The sequence below is a fragment of the Juglans microcarpa x Juglans regia genome, chromosome 2S, assembly GCF_004785595.1.
Source record: "Juglans microcarpa x Juglans regia isolate MS1-56 chromosome 2S, Jm3101_v1.0, whole genome shotgun sequence".
Taxonomy (NCBI): Eukaryota; Viridiplantae; Streptophyta; class Magnoliopsida; order Fagales; family Juglandaceae; genus Juglans; species Juglans microcarpa x Juglans regia.
The window spans coordinates 679,943-697,782 of NC_054597.1; the positions used below are offsets into that span (position 1 = coordinate 679,943).

The 17,840-nt window shown below is 34.9% G+C and overlaps 1 protein-coding gene across 1 annotated transcript; it reads left to right on the plus strand.

The window, feature by feature from the left end:
• Positions 1–3,351: 3,351 nt before the first annotated feature.
• On the plus strand, positions 3,352–16,744 carry LOC121251939 (dynamin-2A-like). The gene is made up of 22 exons (XM_041151353.1): positions 3,352–3,835; positions 4,610–4,660; positions 4,770–4,890; positions 5,115–5,207; positions 6,331–6,392; positions 6,637–6,754; positions 6,943–7,285; positions 7,787–7,934; positions 9,742–9,843; positions 9,958–10,077; positions 11,057–11,140; positions 11,311–11,438; positions 11,848–11,932; positions 12,095–12,233; positions 12,807–12,883; positions 13,084–13,140; positions 13,818–13,965; positions 14,079–14,224; positions 14,465–14,578; positions 14,667–14,734; positions 15,039–15,211; positions 16,072–16,744. Exons 1-22 carry the CDS (start codon positions 3,680–3,682, stop codon positions 16,326–16,328), a joined length of 2,790 nt encoding a protein of 929 aa, XP_041007287.1. The 5' UTR covers positions 3,352–3,679; the 3' UTR covers positions 16,329–16,744.
• Positions 16,745–17,840: the final 1,096 nt, after the last annotated feature.

A 17,840-nucleotide genomic window follows, 5' to 3' on the forward strand; every position in this document is an offset into this window, starting at 1 on the left:
TCTGACGATATAATATAAAGAGAAGTAATTAAAACATTAAATGATTAAATGAAGAGTTCTAATTGATTCGTATTACTTGAAAATCTTATACGGACAATATTAAATATTGGAGTTCTAATATGAGCTCTAATAAATATTAATCTCAAATAGAACTATAATTTTATTCTTACAATATCGTTTCCCATTGATATTCAAATTCAAAAGATTCTCTCTCTCCTGGAGAAAAGCTCTGATCAACGACCTGACGTTAGAGATTAACGAGGCAGATGCAACTCAAACACCCTAGCCTTAATGCAGACGTGACACTTTGTAAATTGTCACGATTGTAAACGCCCAGACCCACTCTCTACTTCGTGTTTGTGGATGCTGGGCTTGAGCCTGCCTAATCTTTTGAAGTTGGAAGTGGACATGTTTAATGTATCTAATCCTCTTTCTTCCAATTGGAGACGTCATTTTCCAACGAAGCAGGACAACCAACTTACTTTTATTGAGTCACCCCATTATATGCACCGACCATATTGAAAGCCAGTACTGTGAAGAAATCATTTTCATTGTTATTTACATCACGCCATCCAACGACGCCCACATACCTTCTTTTTTTTTTTTTTTTTTTTTTTTTTTTTTTTTTCCGCTTTGGAAACGCCCAACTCCTCTGATGGATTCACACATTGATATTCAAGTTAATTTTGAAGATTGTAGAATCATTACAGGATGGACAAAGAAGCAATATGCCGATATATATGTGGAGGGCCTGGGGCTCCATCATTATGGATACCACCAACTACATCTTGACTTTTCATTTTTCACCTCTATTTGATCACTTTTCGCATAATTCTCAATTCAACTCATGCGAATGGCCTCTTGTACGCTATTTTCCAATCAGGGGAGAAAATTGAGTTATTGTGTCCACAGCTGAATTACTGTGTTCATATTCAGTAGCTTAATTTAAAGATGTATTATATATTACGATCGAGATACTTGCATGTTTAGGCTACGTACGTTTCGTTGAGTGTCCAATAGATTGCCTAGAACTTGCGTGGAACCAGGAAGTGTTGCTCTGGCAATGTGAGATGCTTGCATGGGGCTTGAGAAAATGCATGCATGAAGTAGTAACCGTTGTGATAAATGATGCATTTGGATATTGAGATGAATTGAATTATTTATAAATAGTAATGAGTTGAAATGGTAGAATGAATTTTGTAAAGTCTACTTAAGATGAATTTAAATGTGTTTGGATGTTAAGATGAATTTATAAGTATTTACAATCAGAAACTGAAAAAAATTGTGAATCTCACGTATAAACAGATTTTGAGTTAAGATGAGTTTAATAATTTAAAAGTTAGGTATTTTGACGTTAGATTTAACTAAAAATAAGATTGAATTAAATTGAATTCAAATGAATTTAACAACCAAACGAGACTTATTTTCACGAAGTACCGCGCGCATGCATGCATGCATGACTCAACGGAATCAAAATACGTGTCTAATATTCGTTAATTAGCGTTTGGCAGGAGATAGTATAGGTACATCATCATATCACAATGATCATTCTTGCTTTATCTTCAATTGTCATACGGATGAGAGATTTTGGGTGTGCTTTCTTATCTGATATTTGCGTCATGATATATTTTTAATTTGTCTGAAGGGGAAAACTTGTAGCATGTGGGTGCGTTACATTAAAGTAATTAGTATATTTTTTCACCAAGGAATAATAATTGCATTTAAGAGTGTATCGGGTCGATGCATGGAAACGATCGAGTAGCTTCACAACTTTATAATAGAGCTAGGCGTTGACGAAATGGAAGTTCCTTTTAAAAAAAAAAAAAAAACTAGTTAACAATGTTTTTACAATATTTTATTTTTTAGATTTTGTAACCGCTGATATTTTCTTACTATAATAGGGAGGTTATATCAATAAATTTTGAGTTACTGTTGTACTTATATAAAAAAAATATAATAATAAAAGGTTTTTGTGAGCCACTTAATTATTTACATGAGAATATCTTCTTGTAGGCATCACTGCTCTTCCTTCAAAAAGGCATTCAATAAAATTGCATGTGAGACGTAGGCATTTAATTTACTAACGGTGTAGCCACACTGCAGCAGATTGAGTAAACAATTTTCTCTTCCTTCCTTACGGAAACCCACCCCCCTCTCTATCTCTTTGTGTGTGCAAAATCATGATGCTGCATTTGGGTGTTCTCGTAACTCCAGATTTCAATTTTTTTTTATATTGCATACAAATTTTCTCATAGTTATTCTGATGCTACAATTGGATGTTGTATTTGAGTTTTTTCTTTTGAACTTACTTCTTTTAATTTTATTTGTGATGTTGCACTTGAGTGTTCTCATATTTCTAGATTTCAAAATTTTTTTTACACCATTCATATATATGGAAGCTTGCAACTAAACTAAGTTCAAATATTATCCCCATAGTTTGTGGCAGTGCAATATATTAGAAAAAAAAAAGCAAGAGCCTCGAGAGAGGGAGAGAGTTGGCCGGCTTGAAGGTGCGCTAGTATGGAGCTTGTGCGGCAGTATGAAGTTCTTACCGTATGCAGCGATGTGGGTGGGTGCAAAAGTTTGTTGTGGAGGTGCGGCGGTGTGGAGTGCAAAGGGGGTTGCGACGGTGTGGGTAGTGGGGACTCAGAAGGGAGTGCAGAGGGAGAAAAGAAATTTATAGTGTATTTGATTTTGTTATCCTATAATGTGGCTCATAAAATTTATATGAAAATTAGTGATGTGTAAGAATTTCATTTGTTGCCGTTGAGGGCCTAAAAATGGCTTATTCGTTGAGAAGGAATTCTATTTATATTCTTGTGAATACAGTTCTCTCGTCATGCAGTTGAAAGTCCATGACAAAAATGAAAAAAAATAGTTTTAATTTATATAAAATAACGTTAGTATGATCGCTTATTTTGATTCCTTGTGCATTTAAATTGAAGAGATATAACAGGACCGCTCATATAGAATACTCGCGTGCTCGTTCATTTATATATGCTTTAATATATAGATTAGACAGAAATTTTCTTTATTATTTTATTTAAATGTTAAATTGGATTGGCAAGGAGAAAGCTGGCATGTCAGTAGGAAATGCTAATGCAGTGGGGGGTCTCTTTGGACGCTGATATGGCAGCACCCGATCCCAACCGCAAGAGTGAGTTTTTAATGAAGGCTGAGAAAAATTAGGAAAACGTAAAGGAAAAAAAAAGGGAGACAAAAAGGTTAAAGAAAGAGAAAAGAAAAAGAAAATCAAAAAATACAAAAAGACGGATCCAGTTTACGAGTAAAATAAAACTGTAAAGAAAGAAAACAACAGAGTTTGGCAGACAGATTTAAAATTTAAAAAAAAAAAGAGGACCGACTGCAGAGTTAAAACAAGGTTCAAAATTTAGAGAGAGAGAGAGAGAGAGAGAGAGGCAGTGGAGAGAGAGGGGGGTTATTCTTTCTTGAGCATTTCCTCTCGTCCGTCTTTTTGCCTTCGATTCATCGAAATTCAAGCCCTAAATCTTCTAATCAAGTCACGAATAGATCTAATTCCCACAGATCTCTCTGATTCCGTTCCCTTCTGTTCGGGTTTCACTCGATTGATCGCCCTCGCACCTCGTTCTTACTTTTTATTGTCTGAAGGGGTTATATCTGTCGGGATCAGATCGTTGATCTCTGAAATATCGGGTCTATGGAGGCGATCGAAGAGTTGGCTCAGCTATCGGAGTCGATGCGGCAAGCTGCGGCTCTGCTTGCCGACGAAGACGTTGACGAAAACCCCGGGTCCTCATCCGGTTCTTCTAGAAGGGCATCTACTTTCCTCAATGTCGTAGCTCTTGGCAATGTTGTAAGTCCACCCGTTCATGTCTCTACTTCTGGTTCTGTTTTCGTGTCTCTGTGTGTGTATATATATATTATATACTATATAAATGCGTAATAGTTGTTTTTCTCTTCGAGAGAGGGAGATCGCATCGATTTTTCTACGCCTAAGTTTGTAGATTTCGAGCTCTCTTATGTAAAGGAAGATATGTTTAATCTTTTGTTATATGTCTTAGTAGCACTGTCGTCTGCACGCTGACTGAATTCTCGTAGATGCTCTTACTAAGAAAAACTATAGTTTCATTACTCGAAAGCGTTTCTGGGGCTTTAAAAAATTATGGAGAGATAATTTACTTTTGTGATTGTTTAGTTGTGTTTAGCTAACTACTTTCAATCTCATCATGATGTTTTTTTTATTTTTTATTTTTTATTTTTTTATATTTGCTTGAAATAACGGAGTTTATTTAATTCGGATTGGTGTAAGCTTTTTTCATACTTTCTCACTCGGTGGTTAATGCTGATGCCTACCAGATTTCGCGCTTGAATGCTCCGTGAAGTATTATACTCTGATTTAATTTAAGCTTCAAGTGTAATGTCCAAGTTGTGTTTCATTGATGATTATAAACTGTAAGAAACCGTTGATTACTTATCACAAAAAAAGAAAAGAAACTGTTTGAAGATCAATTCAGACTCTCTGTGTTTTTTATAACCATCATTGCCTGCTTTTTTTTTTTTTTTTTTTTTTGTATGGAGATCCTGATGTATTTTCTTGTTATCTTTTGGTGCGCCACAAATTCTGTAGGGTGCTGGTAAATCTGCAGTTTTGAACAGTTTAATAGGGCATCCCGTTTTGGTAAGTGTGGAGTACTAGATTTTTTTTTTTAATTATTACTTCTTATAAAGCATAGAACCCAGTTGAGCTTTATCTTCGTTATTAAGCTTCCTTCCTCTTCTTCATCCAGCCAACTGGTGAAAACGGTGCCACTCGAGCTCCCATAAGTATTGATTTACAGAGGGATGGTTCTTTGAGCAGCAAATCGATTATTTTGCAGATTGACAATAAGTCTCAACAAGTTTCTGCAAGTCAGTAACTTCAATTAGTAGTCATTACCATTAATTCATAAAGTCCTTGCTAGGCAGATTTCATTGGTCATTCTAGAACTGCAGGGTCAGGTCAGGGTGACCAATGAAACCTACAATCTTCATGTTATATGGTGTTTAGTGAAAATATGAGAAATAATGGTTTTTTTTTTAAATGAACTTTAAGTCTTTTTTGTGTTTATTTGATTATTGTGGTTCTTCTGCAGGTGCATTACGTCATTCTCTACAGGATAGATTGAGTAAGGGTTCCACGGGCAAGAGTCGAGATGAAATATATTTGAAGCTACGCACAAGTACAGGTTGGTCTATGATTGATAGTCTTTGATCTATCTTTACTTATGTGCTTAAATGTTTAATTAGAAATGTTTGTCTTTTGGATGATTTCATACTTTTCAAAATGAGAAATTGTTCCTAAAATGATTATATTGGTACTGAAAGAGGTTCGGAATATGCATAAACTTATGGAGCACCAGTCAACATTTTGATATTTAAAAGATATTAGTGTCCGGATATGCAATGGCTAAAAGTATTGACACTAGACAGAATCTAACCATAATTATATCCTTTTGTTTTCATTTCCGTGATAGATGCATGAAATTTAATTAGCTTTGATATTGACATGTATTGACAATTTGACATGTCATTTCACATTAAAAGAATGTCATATATATGTTTGGTTGTTCTCAGTTACAAAGTTTGTAAGGTACTCTGTATGCTCTGTTACCCTTTCTCCCTTTATGATTAGAAGAAGATATCTTATCTATGACATGTGACGCAATTCTTTTAACGTCATATTACAGTTTTTGGGGTAGATTATCTCCTTGAAGAAAAACTTTTGAATTGGAAAATTTTGCGTTGGACCTTCTATGATTGTGAAAAATATTTTTTTTAGTAAATAAAACAGAATTAAGTATGATACTTTGTCCCATCTATTTTCTTAGCAGGTGGGACTAAGACTCACTGCATTAAATAAACGTTGCCCATATTACTTGTGCTTCATATAATTATATATGATTCTATGAAGTTTGGTTAATTTATTTTGATATTAAACTCATGCAACTGTGAAAACTTGAAGACAAGAGCTTTAGGTGCTTCCGTGCATGGTTGTTACATTTCAACTTTGGGGTAAATCTTAACATGTTACATGTGTAGATGCATATCTCGAAATATGGCCATTGACTGATATTGTCTGTAGATGGTAAAACTGGATGTTACCTCACGAGGAGTTTATATTTGCATGAATCTATTTGCTATTCTTATGATCCACCATCAGAAGATTTCTTAAAGTTCACTCCATGTTATACAGACATCTGTCTTGGGTTTGTGCTTGGTTCATCTGATTCCCTGCTATCATGTATAATTTATTAGTTGGTTCCTGTTATTTTATTTCATGAATTTCTATCTAATACGAATTTTCCTCAGCTCCTCCCTTGAAGTTGGTTGATTTACCCGGGCTGGATCAACGGATCATGGATGACTCGCTGGTGAGTAGAATGAAGCATGTATAGACCTTTTTTTTAAAATATTTTTTAAATTCAAGGATTTATGTGGCCTAGACTCTGGAGCTCATCATTTTGGCAATAAATTCTTTCCGATCTGTGTAATTTATTTATATATACACTTTAGATAGTTTCTCAATTAGTCATTCTGTCATAGCGCTAGGGCATATAAATTTATATTAAAAATAGAGTAGTTTTTATTAATAACGTTTCAATGGTCCTTGCATAGGTTAGTGAATATGCTGAGCACAACGACGCCATTCTGCTAGTTATAGTACCTGCCTCACAGGCACCTGAAATAGCTTCATCTCGAGCCATCAGAGTTGTCAAGGAATATGATGGAGATGGTAACTTGCTTTTTTATCCATGATCCTTTCCTGGGGGAAAGGAGGTTAAATTTGGTCTTGTTCCCTAGTATGAATGCACGAGGCATTGCTGTTCAAATGTTTAATGCCCTTTGGTGTCTGATGCATTCGTCCTCTTCCTTTCCCATCCTATTTTATTGAATAATCATGTGATTAAATGTTTATTACAGGTACCAGAACCATTGGTGTCATTAGTAAAATAGATCAAGCTGCATCGGATCAGAAATCTCTGGCTGCAGTTCGGGCTCTCCTGTTAAATCAGGGGCCATCAAGGGCATCCGATATCCCGTGGGTTGCTTTGATAGGTCAATCAGTGTCAATAGCCTCTTCACAATCTGGATCAGTTGGCTCAGAGAGTTCTTTGGAAACTGCATGGAGGGCAGAGAGTGAAAGTCTCAAGTCCATTCTAACTGGAGCCCCACAAAGTAAGCTTGGGAGAATAGCTTTGGTGGATGCTCTGGGACAGCAGATTCGGAATCGCATGAAAGTTCGGCTTCCAAATCTCCTCTCTGGGTGAGAATTTTCCTGATGCTATATTGTCATTTTTTGTTGTGTTTTTTATGCATCTATTAGTATTTTTTTTAAAAAAATAAGTTTAATTATTGGAAGGAATACGTTTTTAGTTAGGCGACTTTGTTTCCTCTATATTGTTAAAACTCGAGAAATTTGAGCTTTGGAGTTAAAAGATGCGAAGAAAAAAACTCGGCCAAGGAAGTTTTCAGATGCTATTATAATATTAAAATCAATTGATGTAAAATCTAGCTCAAATTTCAAGCTGTCTACTTTGGCCAGAGTTGACACTTCCGAGTAACGACCAGCATGGAGGCTACATTGAACCGATGAATCCAGTTGATCAAGTGCTTTGCTTGTAGATATATGGATTCCATGCATATAATCACAAGACCACTTGCCTTTTTTTGAAACTACTCCTTTTGAGTGGATGCATATACTGTTTCTTCCATCAAGCATTATAAATTGAGTTCCTATCAATGCCTGTCCTTCTCATTTATGCAGGTTACAAGGGAAGTCTCAAATAGTTCAGGATGAGCTAGTAAGGCTTGGTGAGCAAATGGTCCAAAGTTCCGAGGGCACCCGAGCTCTAGCATTGGAACTTTGCCGTGAATTTGAGGATAGGTTTCTCCTGCATGTTACATCTGGAGAGGTGAGTATATATGTATTGATCAAATTTTAAATTTTGATTTGAGCATGCAGTTTTGCTGATTACTAATAAGGTCTATGAGTGATATTACACTAAGGCCATGTTTGGGAAGTGTGCAACTCATCTCATCTCATCTCAAAATTTCTCATAATTTCCTTCTCAAACACAAAACGCTTTTCAATTTGAAATTTTTAACTTTTTATCTAATCATTACAATTTTCCCAAACTTCCAAATAAAACATAAAAAACAATATAATTTTTTCAAATTTCAAAATAAAAATTATATTAAAAAATTATATTCAAATAATTTTTTAACTTTATAATATTTTTATTCAACTTTTTCTCTCTCATTTCCCAAAACTCAATAAAACATCTTAACTCAAACCATTTAATTACTATTCACCGAATTCTCATCTCATCTCATTACCCAAACATACCCTAAGATATTACATGAAATGCAAATAAAGAGTGATAAGGAGTTGAAGGCGAAAGATAAAGGAAACTGATGTTAGAGAGAGAAATAAACATTTTCCCTCCAAGGTGGATATAAGTGTGCTCTAAAACCTTTGTATGAAATATACCTACTTATATTGTAGAAGCTCTTGTTACCATCAGTCAGGAAGTTTTTCCTCTCTTGAGGTTAAAGATCTTTGAAGTTGCGCCACACCCTTCACTATTTAAGAACCAAGCTTATCAACTTCAAATGGGTAGATCCCTGAAGAGAACCTTTGAGAAATGGAACAAATGCCACTCTCGTAAATTCTCGAAGCTGTTTGGTTTGGACGGTGAATGTGAGAGGCATACATTTGAAAACTGCTAAAGAATTCCTCTAATTAAGGGCTAGTTTGGACACTGAGAATATCCCAGGTATTCTCATATATTCTTAGATATTTCCATCCCAAACATCACTCGTACACAAAACAATTTTCAATTTTAAATCTTCAACTTTTTTATCTAATAATTACTTAATCATTACAACTTTCCCAAACTTCTAAACAAAAAAAAAAAAAATACAACTTTTTCAAATTTCAAAACAAAAATTATCTTAAAAAATTATATTCAAACAACTTTTTAACTTTATAATATTTTTATTCAACTTTTTCTCTCATTTCTCAAAACTCAATAAAAATTTTTAACTCAAACAATTTCACTACTATTCACATATATTCCAAGATATTCGAAGTGTCCAAACAAGCCCTTAGTTAGGCGCACAGCAAGCAGTGATAAACACAATAAAGGTCCTTATAAGGCACTGAGTGAGTCAAGAATTGTTAGATGCAGCTTGTTTGAACTTTATTTGAAGACTTTTTTTATTAGTAAACAGGATTTTATTGATGATATAGGCTAGTACATGCAACAAATTTTATTGGAAGAATATTATGAAGAAATTTTTGTAATACTTGGGTATGCCTCGTTTTTTTTTTAATCAGTTTTTAAAAAATTTAGACCGAGTGAAAATTACTTGGGTATGCCTCTGTTGATGAGTGGATTATCATGGAAATTATTACTTTGATTGTGTTAAATTCCTCCTGTTTGTCCTTTGTTTTTTTCTTCATGAAGCTGTCTATGATATGACAGTTCACTTCAAATATTGTAATTGTATTTATTGAAAGTAATTTTTCTGTTAAATTATCTGGTGCCATCCCCAGCTTTCTTCACATTTGTGACTCTGGTCTTGCACTTGGATAGCCTGTGGCAGTACAAGTTTCCTCATATTCTAGAGTTGCTGAAGCTAGTTGTGGCATTCCGTTAATTGTCATTGAGTTTCTTATTACAAGTCTTAGCTGGTGCTAAAATTATTTTTTTGAAGGGTGCTGGTTGGAAAATTGTTGCCAGTTTTGAAGGGACCTTTCCAAATAGAATGAAGCAGCTTCCTTTAGACAGGCATTTCGATATTAACAATGTCAAGAGGGTATATTTTGGCCTTCCTCTTTTTCTCAAATTTTGTTATTGTAGCTTACCTTGTATTGATTTCAAGGGTTTTTTGTGTCTTATGAGCTTTTATTTTTTTAAAATGTTGTACTAGATTGTGTTGGAAGCGGATGGCTATCAACCATATCTCATTTCCCCTGAAAAGGGTTTAAGATCCTTGATTAAAGGTGTCTTGGAGCTTGCAAAAGAACCATCAAGGCTTTGTGTTGATGAGGTAAACTTGGGCGTTTGCTGCTTTTTGCCGTAGTATGATTTGAATCTCTTGTAGCTTTGGTATTGTTTATAATGGTGGACCATCTGGATTCTAACTTATGATCGTTAGTGGTTTCCCATATTCTCTTCTTCTACTGTATGTATGGTGTCGTGTCAGCCCGTTATGTTAATAGGTTGTGTTTATGTCGTGTCAAGACATGTATATTATACTATATGGGTCAACCCAAAAACGACTCGTTAAGCTTATCGTGTCAAAATCTTAAATCTTAACACGACCCATTAACATAATGGATTGACACGACACGACCCGTTTTGACCCATTAGTGAATACTACAAAATAGGTCGACCTAACCTGTTTCGACAATTTTATGGAAATGGGTTGAACAGACTCGAAATTAACCTGTTTGACCTGATTAAGTTTAGCATAATTTTGTATAAATGTTAAAATCACAATATCTATAAAAAAATATAAAACTAACTACAAGTCCAAAATTACAATCCAAACAATAAAAATATCGAAATTAAAATCCCAACAAATTTTCTTTTAGGTATAAGGATATAATTGTAACTTTAATTTTTTTAACGGGTCAAAACGGTTTGACCTGTTAAGCAATCGTGCTTAACAGATCAAACCGTTTTGACCCAAACATGTTAAGACTAAACCCAAACCTACTATTATCGTGTCGTGTTCGTGTTGGGTTAATGGGTCGTGTCACATATTGCCACCCCTAACTGTATGTTTAGTTTTGCATGGGTTGGGCTGTAGAACGATGCTTCATTTCATGAGCTTTTCAATCTCTCTTCTGATACTTATACTTAAGATGATTAAACTTTTGGATCAACTAGTGTTTTTAATTATTTGATTTGGAAACGGTTGATTCATGTCATCTATGCTTTTCTATATAATATTTATTTAGATTATTCTGTACAAACTGTCTAATAAAGTCCTTGTCTGCATCGATTACTGACTGATTAATTAGGTGCATCGCGTCCTGGTAGATATAGTTTCTGCTTCTGCAAATGCTACCCGAGGTCTTGGAAGATACCCTCCTTTCAAGAGAGAGGTATGGTGCCTTACTTTCTCGGTTCAAGTTTTCCTGTTTGTTAATTTGCTTTTTATAAATTACACTCTGTTCAATAGTATGACTATAAGTCTCTGCAGTTTTCAATTCACTTCTTTATTTATTTATTTATTCTTAGATTTGTGGATTAAACTATGCTAATATTATACAAGGTTGTGGCCATTGCAAGTGCTGCCTTAGATGGGTTTAAGAATGATGCAAAGAAAATGGTTGTTGCGCTTGTGGATATGGAGCGAGCTTTTGTACCCCCACAACACTTCATACGTTTAGTGCAAAGGAGGTATTCTTAAAATGTTTTTTTGAACAAAAATAATATTTTAGCATTTGGTTTCATATTGAAACATTTTATTTAGTATCTCGTTTTAGATTATAACATAACTTGACATTGGTGAAATGCTTGCAAGTTATTCAAGTGGTCGAGTTAAACTGTAAACATTTGTAACATGATGGCATGCCTTGCATCATTTCTCCATGAATATGCTTTAACTGATATGTTGTTACTACCTAGATTGGTAGAATTTATTCTCTCTCTCTCTACCCCCTTTCACAAGTATGTCTTGCTCCTAAGTGTGTTATATGTCGCTGTGAGTTCAATATTTACCTGCAACAATGTAGCAATGAAGTTGTATCTACCCTTTTCCAATATTTACCTGCAACTTACCAGGGTGATCTGTAAATTTCTTCTTTAGGATGGAGAGACAGCGCCGAGAGGAGGAGCTTAAAACTCGATCTTCAAAAAAGGGGCAAGAGGCAGAGCAGGCAACACTAAACAGGGTAGGAGATCTCCTTCTCTTTGTCAATTTGAATACAAGTTTTTGAAGGAATACGTTGAGTGGGTTTGGTTGTCCATGTTTTCCTTGAACTGTATATCTCATTAATTCAGTTGTTTTGTCCTTTGTATGCCTTGCTCATTATATATATATTTTTCTGTCCTAGGCAACTAGTCCTCAAACAAGTGGTCAGCAGGCTGGTGGAAGTTTGAAAACAATGAAGGACAAATCTGGTCAGGCAGAGAAAGACGTTCAGGAGAATTCAGGTTTAAAGACTGCAGGTCCTGAAGGAGAAATAACAGCAGGTTTGTCTTCAAATTACATGCACATTATTCTACAATTCATATGAGAATATGGATGCCACTATTTCAAAATGCAACATTTAGATCTTTCTTTAATGGAGATACTCTATTCCTAATTCTCTATCATAAGAAACGCTACAGCAGAGTATGCAGAAAATATAAATCTCCCTATAGAAGAATGCAAGGAAAATCTCGGGGGTAGTTTTCTTTTCATTATAGGTACAACATTTTGGTTGTGGAAATTGATGCTGGTTTGGTCACTTGTTTATATTAGATCATTGAAATGTGTCACTTTATGAAGATACTTTTTTATTTAGGAAAATGACTTCTACGTAAAACGATTTTTGTTTGCATAGTTCTGCCCTAGGTCGTTTTTATTAAATGTTTGCATAATAAAAAATATTTTTTATGCCAAAATAGAATTTATGATGCAATTAGCATGGATGGTTCTTGGGTTCATCTCGGTTTTTGGGGCATATATTGATGAAAAAATATCCTGAGTGAATTCAAAGACTTGAGCTGTAGGCTACCTTTCTCTGGAGTTGCATTCTATTAAATGTTAATTTTTTTTTTCAGGTTTTATGTTAAAGAAAAGTGCAAAAACTAATGGATGGAGCCGTCGGTGGTTTGTTTTGAATGAGAAGACTGGAAAGGTATGTGACATTACTTCCAAGCCTGCCAAATTCAAGCTTAGATTTTAAGTTATGAGGTCTCTTATATTGAGACATGAGAATTTTTGCAATATGGTGTGTACTAGTAGCTGATGTGACTCTTATGATCTTATCATTATGATACTTATGATTGTGTCATTATTATACCTATGATTAGGATTGACCTCTCGTTTATTTGACAGCTTGGTTACACCAAAAAGCAGGAGGAAAGAAATTTTCGAGGAGTCATCACTTTGGAGGTAAGGACAGCTGTTGATATTTTTCTACTCAGATACAGGTTTTCTAATTGTGCAGTTCACAAGTTTTAGAAAGACTTCTACCATTTAGAATTCTATCATGGTCAGTAGTGCTGGACAGGATGCATCGATGGTTCTTGGGTAATAAACTGTGCATTCAGATATGCAAAGTTCATCCTAGCAACTGTGTTAATTTGGAACCCTAGGTTTGATATTTGTTTTTCCCTTTTCATGCCTCAATATCAACAGGGAAGGAGGAAAAATCTCTTGCTGACTATCTTGCTTAGATTTTAGACACTATGCGATTGTGGAGCGAATTTGGTCTCCGGAAACTCTACATTTTATGTAAATGTTAGAGTTGTTTCTAACTTTTTAGAAAATTAATTGCTCTCAGCAATACAAGCTATAGCACATATGGTTTTGTAGATCTGGACATATATCATTAGGGATGCATGTCTTTTTGGTTTGGGAGAACCCTATGCCATAGTAGCCTTTCCATTTTCATACTGGATGCATTTATGATTGAACTATATACAGACGCACAGCTTATATGTGTGTGCCCTTGCCAATGAAGAGTAGTCTAAACTTCAGAGAATCACTATTAGAGTACTTCATTCTAATAGTGATCACCCATTCTATAAAAAAAATAAAGAATTAAACCTTCAAAGCATATCATGCAGGAATGTAATATTGAAGAGGTATCGGATGAGGAAGAACCTTCATCAAAGAGTTCGAAGGATAAGAAGGCTAATGGGCCAGATTCTGGAAAAGCACCAAGTCTTTTGTTCAAGATCACTAGCAAGGTTCCATATAAAACCGTTTTGAAAGGCACGTCCATTCCTTTCATCAGTCAATTACTTAGATGTGGATACTGCCTCACACCCTCCATTTATTGTTTTGACTTAAGAGTATCTTGAATCCATTCTCGATTTATTTTTCAGCCCATAGTGCTGTTGTATTGAAGGCTGAGAGTGTGGCCGATAAGAGTGAATGGATGAATAAGATAAGAAATGTTATTCAACCTTCTAGAGGAGGACAGATGAAGAGTGAAGGTGGTATGCGACAAAGCCATTCTGATGGTTATCTGGTAAGTAACTTTGTTTTTATGGAAATTTTCGATAAATGCCATTTTCTCATTCAGTTTATGGTAGCTTTTATGTTCTATTTGCACTCAATTTCTCGTGGTGAATGATTTAGTTCTCTGTAATTTTAGATCTGCTAAGACTGCTAACCTCTATTTTGCTTTAAGCAACTCATACATGTTATTGCACTAAGTTATGAAGTTTAATCAAGTATTATTTTCCCTGCTGTCCCTCCCCTCTTTAAGGATATGATGGCTCGAAAACCTGCTGATCCTGAAGAAGAGCTTCGGTGGATGTCTCAAGAAGTACGTGGTTATGTTGAAGCAGTTTTGAACAGTTTGGCTGCAAATGTTCCCAAAGTAAGCTTATATCATTAACTTTACATTTTTCATGCTTAGAATCAATATTGAAATGATTGAAAACATTTGGGATTGACTGGTTGAGCAGGCAGTTGTTCTTTGCCAAGTCGAGAAAGCGAAGGAAGACATGTTAAATCAGTTGTATAGCTCCGTCAGGTTGAAAACTTCTCTATTTGCTCTGAATTTGCTCTGAATTTGCTGCGTGCATTTGCACTAGATGTTTTCTTTGTCCAAGCATGTGCTTGTCCAATGGGCTCTTGCAGGCTGCCTTTCTTGTTGTTTAGCTCCATCTGGTGATGTGCCTCAATATTTTCCTGCAATTATTGGCTCTTGAATGTACTGTTATTAAAATGACCACTAGAATACAAAATTCTTATATATTCATACGAGAACAAAATAATTTTAATCATGTTATATTTGTTACATAACAATAATCATGTTTATATTTGTTGGTGGGTAGTGCACAAAGCACAGCAAGGATTGAAGAGTTGCTTCAGGAGGACCAGAATGTAAAAGGTAGGAGGGAGCGCTACCAAAAGCAGTCTTCTCTTCTTTCAAAATTAACTCGCCAACTTAGCATTCATGACAACCGGGCCGCTGCTGCCTCCAACTGGTCTAATGGTGGTGGAACAGGTATCTATTTAAAAGCTGTGGTCTAAATGCAAAAGGTCTTTGGTCTTTGTTATTTACATTCTCTAAACACTTGAGCAATGCCAAATCATTAATTAAAACCAAGGCTCCAAAAATTCGAATTGGAATTAAAATTGGGGACCGATGCATTGAACCGGGCAACTCATGACAAGATTGAATCACCTATTTCAATCTTACTTAAAATGCAATTTAAGTATATGAAAACATGTAATAGTTACAATAAGAATTGAATTGAAATAGTTCTAATAAGAATGCAATTTATGTTGCGTGGCAAGGCCTAGATGTTGTTTAGTAGATTTATTATTGTTGTGTTTTATTGTTTCTTTTCTGTTTCGAATAATGATGCCATTCTAAGTCTACGCTTAAATATTGATGCGTGGTTGATTATATAGCAAATCTGAACGTGGTATTATTCTTCAGTATCAATTGTAATACATTGAATATAGAGAAAAGAAAACAAGGGTTACATTTTTACCTATCAAAAAAGAGAAAAAAGAAAAGAAAAGAAAACAAGGGTTACATAGGAAATATGGGGGAAGTGTCTAAGACCTTTAAAATTTTGAATTGCATAAATTTTTTGACATGATAGTATTATTTAAAATTTAATTAAAAAATTTATTGATATTCAATAATGAAAGTTAAAAAAGAATAAAATTAATTAGGTAAATATATATATATATATACAATATATTTTTTAATATATTTAGGAGACGTGGGTCTTGTGCCGGCAATTAGGTAAAAATATTGAGGTGACTCAATAGAAGCAAAAGGACATGTTAAAAAACATTATATAGGAAATAGATAGTAAGTACATGTTTCTTAAATCTCTGTTACCTTTGCAGAAAGCAGCCCAAGGACCAATGGTCCATCTGGAGATGACTGGAGATCTGCTTTTGATGCAGCTGCTAATGGCTCTGTTGATTATAATTCCTATGGCGATACTTCTAGATCCGGATCCAATGGTCACAGCCGACATCACAGCGACCCAGCCCAAAATGGGGATGTGAACTCCGGTTCAAACTCTAGCAGCCGTCGTACTCCTAATCGGTTGCCCCCGGCACCACCACAGTCTGGTTCTTCGAGTTACAAATATTATTAAAAGATGGACGTATATTGGTTGACGACTCGTATTTTCATCGCATTTTTGGTGGGTGAGACCATTCAGCCTGAATGCATTCTCTATTCCTGTGTTAGAATCATGAGAAGGGAGGGACAATGGAGAGAGAGAGAGAGAGAGTTCGTGTACATAAAAGACTACAGCTCGTCGGTTTCAAGTTCTCATGGCTTGGGCCGGTGTCACATAGATGGATTCAAGGTTCACTCGAAATCCATTTATTATATTCTATTCAATTTTTCCTCTTTTTTATAAAGTTTTATGTTCTTATTTCTCTGCTCATTTTTGGATGTTATAGATGTATTTGCTTGTATTGATTCAGATTACGTGTACTTTCCATTTCTGATGGCCTTGTAACACGTGGAACATCTTTTCAATTGAAGGCTATATTCTGTTGTCAAGTATGGATATATATTTCTTAACCCTTTCTCACCTCACCTTCAATTCGCTCCAATTAATAGACTCCAACCAGCCCATATCCACCTGTCTTTGGAGGGTGAGAAACAGTCACTTTTTCTGCCTCCGGTCCCAACCGCTCTCTATAGTATGGTCCCTACATGCTTGTTGAAGTTAAAAGAAGGCCCTGTACAGTACTCGGTTTGCCTCGGCCGCTGCTTGTTACGATGCAAGCACTCTCATCAGTAAGGAAAAAAAAAATTAAAAAATATCAAATACATAAGGGGTCTGAGAGAACATACTAATATTATTCTTTATATATATTAGCTGCCATCCGGCTCTTTGGTTCCAATTCTTTTATTTTCTCCACAAATTGGCTTAATTCAAGAAAGATAAATGATATTTATATTCTTGGATGTGGAAATCTTGTGCATTTCTTTTTTGAAAAATGGTTAAATATGGGATCTCTATATAAAAAAAAAAAATAATGTTAAAATAGTAAATCCCATCTTTTTAAAAATAAATACACAATATTTACACACTTTATCTAACATTAATATAGAGACATTGAAATAAAGCAAGACGCTTCTTTTTTGTCAGACTCCCATTTTTTTAATCTAACATCTCTTTTAACGGAAGAATACAAAGAATGAAACGTGCTCTTTTTGTTATCTAGAAATTAATTAACGTCAAGAAAAGAATGGTTCTCCATAATTGAGTCAACAAATGATCTCTATATTGTAATAATGAGATGAGATGTTTTGCATATCCAAACCCACCGTTGTTAACAACAGTGTAGAGAATGCAGAAATACGGGAGCAAACAATGAAGAAGAAGAAGAAGAAGAAGGCCACAGATATCAAAGAAGGAATAATTGAATTGTATTGGAAATTCTTATGTCTGTACTAGCAGTGTGCTACTATTTATAGATTACAAAAATGGAATGAAATAATAATAACAAATAAGAAATAATTGATAGCGTATAACAGAATGCATAACAGAATGGCCTCATGTAATTGCTGCATCTTTATCAAGTGGAACCATAGGCACTATATGCTCAGTTGTATCCTTTAATCTCAATAGCCCCCTGCAAGATGGAGA

Bases quoted from the DNA above. Each gene is read 5' to 3' on its own strand.
- LOC121251939 (XM_041151353.1), top strand. From the start codon at position 3,680: ATGGAGGCGATCGAAGAGTTGGCTCAGCTATCGGAGTCGATGCGGCAA. The intron at 13,141-13,817 runs GTAAGGACAGCT...CATATCATGCAG, and splicing joins GAGGAGTCATCACTTTGGAG to GAATGTAATATTGAAGAGGT. The intron at 14,735-15,038 runs GTTGAAAACTTC...GTTGGTGGGTAG, and splicing joins CAGTTGTATAGCTCCGTCAG to TGCACAAAGCACAGCAAGGA.